Consider the following 6,283-nt stretch of genomic DNA (forward strand, 5'->3'; position numbering starts at 1 on the left):
GCGGCCGCCGGAACGGTGCCCCAGCCTGTCCCTGCAGGCACTGTGGGTCCACACTGGCCGAAGCCTGCTGGAAGGGCTGTTGTGCCCCAGTGGAGAGGGTAGGTGCCACCTGGCCCACAGCTGGTGGCAGGGCAGGTCCATCATGCCCTATGGGAGGTGCCACAGGTTGGCTCCAGCACTGTCCCCTTGCCGGTGGCAGCCTCAGGACAAAGCACAGTAAGTATGTCCCCACAGCTGTCCCCATGCTCCCAGGCTGTCCCTATGCCTCGGGACCCCTGCCCAGCCGTGGCTCCGGGGGTCCCAGGGCCCCATACTTCTCATCAATGGGGGCAGCCTGGGGGCAGTCAATGAGCGGCTTGAGCTGGAAGACATCGAGGCTCTCCTGGTTCCTGTGGTTGTAGACACTGAGCCGGTGGCCCAGGTCAGGACTGGCCCCCTCTGAGCCCGCGGGGCTGGGCAGCTTCAGGTTGACAGGATCTAGCCCCTTCTGCGCCAGGCAGGCCTCCTCTGACAGGGACGACAGCAGCTCCTGGACCATGGTGCAGGACGCCCGCTGCCGGGTGGGCACCAGGTCAGCCCGCAGGCTGGTGCCAGCCTCCGCAGTGTCCTCGCAGGCCGTGCTGCAGTCCGGGGAGGAGCCCAGGGTCTGGCTGCTCTCACTGCAGGCCTGGGTGCCTGAGCTGACGGTGGAGCGCGAGGCACTGCCTGAGGTGATGCTGGCAGATGTCCCGGTGCTGCCCAGCCGCATCGGCACCTCCACCGTGAAGAGGTCAGAAGAGATGTTGGGGCGATGGATGTCAAGGGCGGTGGTGGTGACCACACAGATGGCTGCATCCGGGACACCGCTGTCTGCAGGGAGAGAGCACAGAGAGGCAGCTGAGAGACTCGGCCAGCAGCTGCTGGGGTAATAGAAGTACAACACTCCCTCTTCCACTGCCCCCTGGGGGGGGGTGTAGCTTAGGGACATCTCTACCTCACACAGCCCCCCGAGTGCTACAGTTGTTCTTACACACACACAGATAGATCACATCTTTAGGGAGAGAGCCACTACCCCCAGGTAATAGACACCTACGCCAAGAGAGGACAGGGTACGTATAGATAGAACACTATAGATAGGTATGGGTACATATACGCATACAGATGCATATGGATCCATCGAGATAGACAGATATGGATAGAGAAAGGTAGGGATAGCAAGGGAGAGAGATAGGGAGGGGCAGGTGAGGGAGGAGAGATGGGAACACAGGTACAGATACATATGGATACTTAGGTATGGATATAGATAGGAGATATTTACACACCAGATAGAGGGGTACATATACACACATATAGGTACAGATACATATGGATAGATATGTGTATCTATATCCTATCTATATGTATCCATATAGATATGGATACAGATATAACTAGATATAGAGACAGATACATATGCATATGTATAGATAGATACATACAGACGCCTATAGATAGGATACATATGGACACATACACATATACATATAGATAATATATATACATATATGGGTAGGATACATATAGACACATATAAACAGAAATAGGTACAGACAGGATACATATGCCTATAGAAAATAGGCGTAGACACATAAATACCATATGTCTCCAGATGTGTGTATATATATTTATAAAATATATACACACATCTGTATTTACATACTGTCTACTTTTACACATATACACCTCTTACTATAGGTATGTATATTTTGTATGTACTGAAATAGAATGTGTATGAAGTGCTGTACATATATGAAAATGTATATACATCTAATGCATCTCTGCATACCTTCAAACCCTTTATGAATAATGCTTTCAAAACAGGTATTAGCCCCCTGTGTCTAAACACACACATCTCTTCATATATCCATCTATGTATAATGAGGGTGTATAAAGACTATTAATATACAAATAATATCTATTATGTAGGTGCAGTCACACACTCATTTTTATATACACATACAGCCTTATCCATATAGATGGGGAAGAGTGTGTGTGTATATATATATATGGAGCTCCATATATATTATACCTATATATGTACACAAAGACTTTTGAAATATGTACACACACCTTATATCATACATAGTGTCCCCTCTTCCTAAATACATATCATTACCTATCATACAATACACATACTCACACCCCCCTTGCTATACCAACATACTCACCACACAGATATTTTTACAGACAGGGCATGGATACAGAAGGACTACGCATATATACAGAATACCTTATACACCAATGTGTCTGCTGTTAGAACACACACACAGCCCTGCTGTGGATTTCATGGATATGTGTGTGTAAACATGGGGAATGTATATGGGGATACACATAATACATCATATCTATACATGAACACCTCCCCTCCCTTTATGCAGCTTTTAAACGATACATAGATACACCTTTTATACATCTCCACCTGTATATAACGGGGGATGCATACAGAGGGATACTCAGCTATAAATAATACTGTATTTATGTGCACATGCACACATATATAAAATACATAGATGTATATACAGTCTTTTCTCCAACCTACCCCTATTTTATATACTTTATCCATATATAGCTTTATCCATATAGATACAGGGAATATGTGTGTATAAGCCCCACATATAATACAGTACAATTCTGCATGTACATTTTTATATGTATACATATGTAGAAACATATGTAGTATGTAGTCCCCTGTCTTTAAAGGGAATACATGTGACACATACATATGCTTACCTATATAAATTTCTCACTGTGTGTGTATATATCTGGGGGATGTATATACATATATAATACATTATACTTGAATATGAACCCACACACACTATTTAAACAGCTTATAAATTATATCTACAGACGTGTTGATGCACACATTTTTCTATAGATCTCCAAGTATATTATGGGGATGTATACAGAGGAATATACATCTATATAATACCTATATATATACACACCTGTGCATATAATGTGTGCACACACGTGTGTATATATATGTATAAAATACATTATACACACACCTTTCTCCTCACCTCCTACACATTCTTTAAACATAGATATATCCACATACATCTGGAGAATACGTGTGTATATGCAAGTCCCATGTATAATGTATTATAGCTATGTATGTACAGACATGTTTATATATATATGCACTATAGCACAGTCTTTCTATATAACACATTATACCTAGAATGTACAAATATTACATGTATGTACACATATACATATAATTATCTGTTCGTGAACAGAATATGCACAGTCCCCCTATCTTTATATAAATACATCTATATATTTCTCTGGGTGTGCATATTTATGGGATATCTATATAAAGTTCATTACAGCTATACAGGAACATACCCCCCTCCTTTTTTACATAGCTGTATATACACATCATAGGTACGTCACCATGTGCATGACGGGGATGAACAGAGGCATGCTCACCTATAAATAATACTGTACACCTATATACATGTATGTGCATGTATTCTGCACTCTGTGTGTGTGTCTATACACACTCTCTCACACACATTTTATATAAACATCATACATATACACATTTATCCACACAGACATGGTGAGAGTGTGCGTTAGGAGCCCCATATATAACACAGTATACACAAATAAGTGTCAGCACACACATTTGAGGTACAGATACCATATAACACCTAGCCCCCCCTTACGTACACAGGACATTTGTCATTACACAGAATAGAGGCGCACATGCGCTCTCTCACACACGGGCACACTTACTTTTGTATCCGAACACTTACCCAGCTGACTGTGTCTCCATACACGGGACATCTGGACATGGGGGTATACATACGTAATACACTGTCCCTGCACTTGAACACAGGCACAGCTACGCACCTTTTTTATAGATCCCCAGCTATATTATGGGGTTGCATGTAGAAGGATATACATCTACAAGTAGTACCATATACAGGTGCAGACACATACATATACATATAATACATAGGTACATTATAGAGTCTCTCTCTCACCCCCCCATTTTATATACAGATATTGATATACAGATTTATCCATATAGATATGGGGAATATATGTGTGTGTATATATCTACCCCACATATAATATGCCTTTATATATAACTATATACATATATCTCACTCTGCGTATATACAGGGGTATACATTACACCTATACGTGAACGCACACACATGTAAAATGATATGTATATATATGTACATACACTCACTCACTCCTCCTGCTCCTTTCGTCTACTTTTTCAATGATACAGGTTGCCCAGAGACGCTGTGGATGCCCCATCCCTGGAAGTGTTCAAGGCCAGGCTGGATGAGGCTTTGAGCATCCTGGTCTAGTGGAAGGTGTCCCTGCCCATGGCAGGGGGGTTGGAACTAGATGATCTTTAAGGTTCCTTCCAACCCAAACCAGTCTGGGATTCTAAACATCTATACACTTACGTACATACTCGTACATCTTCATGTACAGCCATGTACATAATGGGGGTGTATATACAGTTACACAGAAATAAAGGTAATACTGCATACCTGTATGTGTACACAGGTATTTTTTAGAGATCTATGTAATTTATGTCTGTATACAGTCTCTCACACACATACATACAGATTTAATATACATGTATACTTATCTATACACCTACGTACATACTCTTACATCTTCATGTACAGCCATGTACATAATGGGGGTGTATATACAGTTACACAGAAATAAAGGTAATACTGCATACCTGTATGTGTACACAGGTATTTTTTAGAGATCTATGTAATTTATGTCTGTATACAGTCTCTCACACACATACATACAGATTTAATATACATGTATACTTATATACACATCCATATTCACAGAGAATGTGTATGTAGGTTTAAGTATCCCCATTTAAACTACATTATAGCCATATATCTACCACATTTTATATACAATGTATGCAATACATATTTGTATATACAAATGTATTTTCTAATACAATCACAGAATGGTTTGGGTTGGAAGGGGCCTTAAAGCCCATCTAGTTCCAACCCCCCTGCCATGGGCAGGGACACCTTCCACTAGACCAGGTTGCTCAAAGCCTCATCCAGCCTGGCCTTGAGCACTTCCAGGGATGGGGCATCCACAGCTGCTCTGGACAAATATATCTTTACATAATATATACATAAATGAAATACCTACATAGCTATACATGCATCTTTGTCTGTCTGCATACACACACATTCACGCATAAATAGCTTTATATCTATGCACACCCATGCATGGGGGATGTAGAGGGATACACCTATGTATAGAATACCATACGTACCTATATACGTATATACACACACTTAGAGTTTATATATCAAATGCATACATTATACAGATATAAAAGGCGTGTATAGAGTCTCACACTGCTTTAAAGTAATTTTTAAGTAATATATATACTCACACACCTTTTTTCCCCTCTCAGTATATATATATGGGAAATCTATATACAGGGATATAGATACATAATACATTCTACCAATAGATGACATACACACCAATTTATATCCACTACATGTAACACATTACACATATATCTTACCACATTTATACATCCACGTCTCTATGTGGGTATACATTAGACATTACACCTATATATACACACACATTCACATTTTATATAGTACAGAATACATACAAATTCTGTATGTAGATGCAGAGACACTATCACATACATGTTTTGTATATCTATCTATCACCAGAAGATATCTTTAATAAGCATATGTGTATCTTCCTTTGTATATCACTGTAGGGATGTATCTACAGGGATATATAAAAATACATTATATACATTTACAACTATACATTTACATACTTATTCATGATGTTACGTGTACATCTATAGAGGTATAGATCTCCATGTGCATGTATGTGTATATGAGGATATAAACGTATATTATACATAGATACATTTTTCATGTCTGTAATATATATTCAGAGACCATCTCTCCCTCTGTCACATCCCCTGCCCCTTTACATAGCTCTCCATGTAAATATACATCTAAATATTTAGAATATATTTAATACATGTATTTAAATAAAATATCTATGTATATACATAGACAACCTCTCACATCTTGGTATGTATACAGACATACATATACACACATTTTATATATACTGCATAAGTATGTATATACACAGACACATTGTTATAGGAATATATACGTATTTTTATACATGTCTGTATTTCACTGTCTTTATACATCCTGTATATAGGGATAGCTGGGTGTGTGGGATATATGCACATAAT

At 39.9% G+C, this 6,283-nt stretch overlaps 1 protein-coding gene across 1 annotated transcript in view; it reads right to left on the minus strand.

Annotated features, from left to right (window-relative positions):
* Positions 1-259: 259 nt before the first annotated feature.
* LOC104514898 (chromosome unknown open reading frame, human C15orf27) overlaps positions 260-6,283 on the minus strand; it is a 58,321-nt gene continuing 52,297 nt past the window's right edge. Inside the window, exon 10 of the mRNA XM_010158702.1 lies at positions 260-849. Within this exon, the coding sequence (XP_010157004.1) occupies positions 260-849 (590 nt within the window). The remainder of the gene's footprint in view (positions 850-6,283) is intronic.

The sequence above is a fragment of the Eurypyga helias genome, unplaced genomic scaffold (assembly GCF_000690775.1).
Source record: "Eurypyga helias isolate BGI_N326 unplaced genomic scaffold, ASM69077v1 scaffold3279, whole genome shotgun sequence".
Classification (NCBI taxonomy): domain Eukaryota; kingdom Metazoa; phylum Chordata; class Aves; order Eurypygiformes; family Eurypygidae; genus Eurypyga; species Eurypyga helias.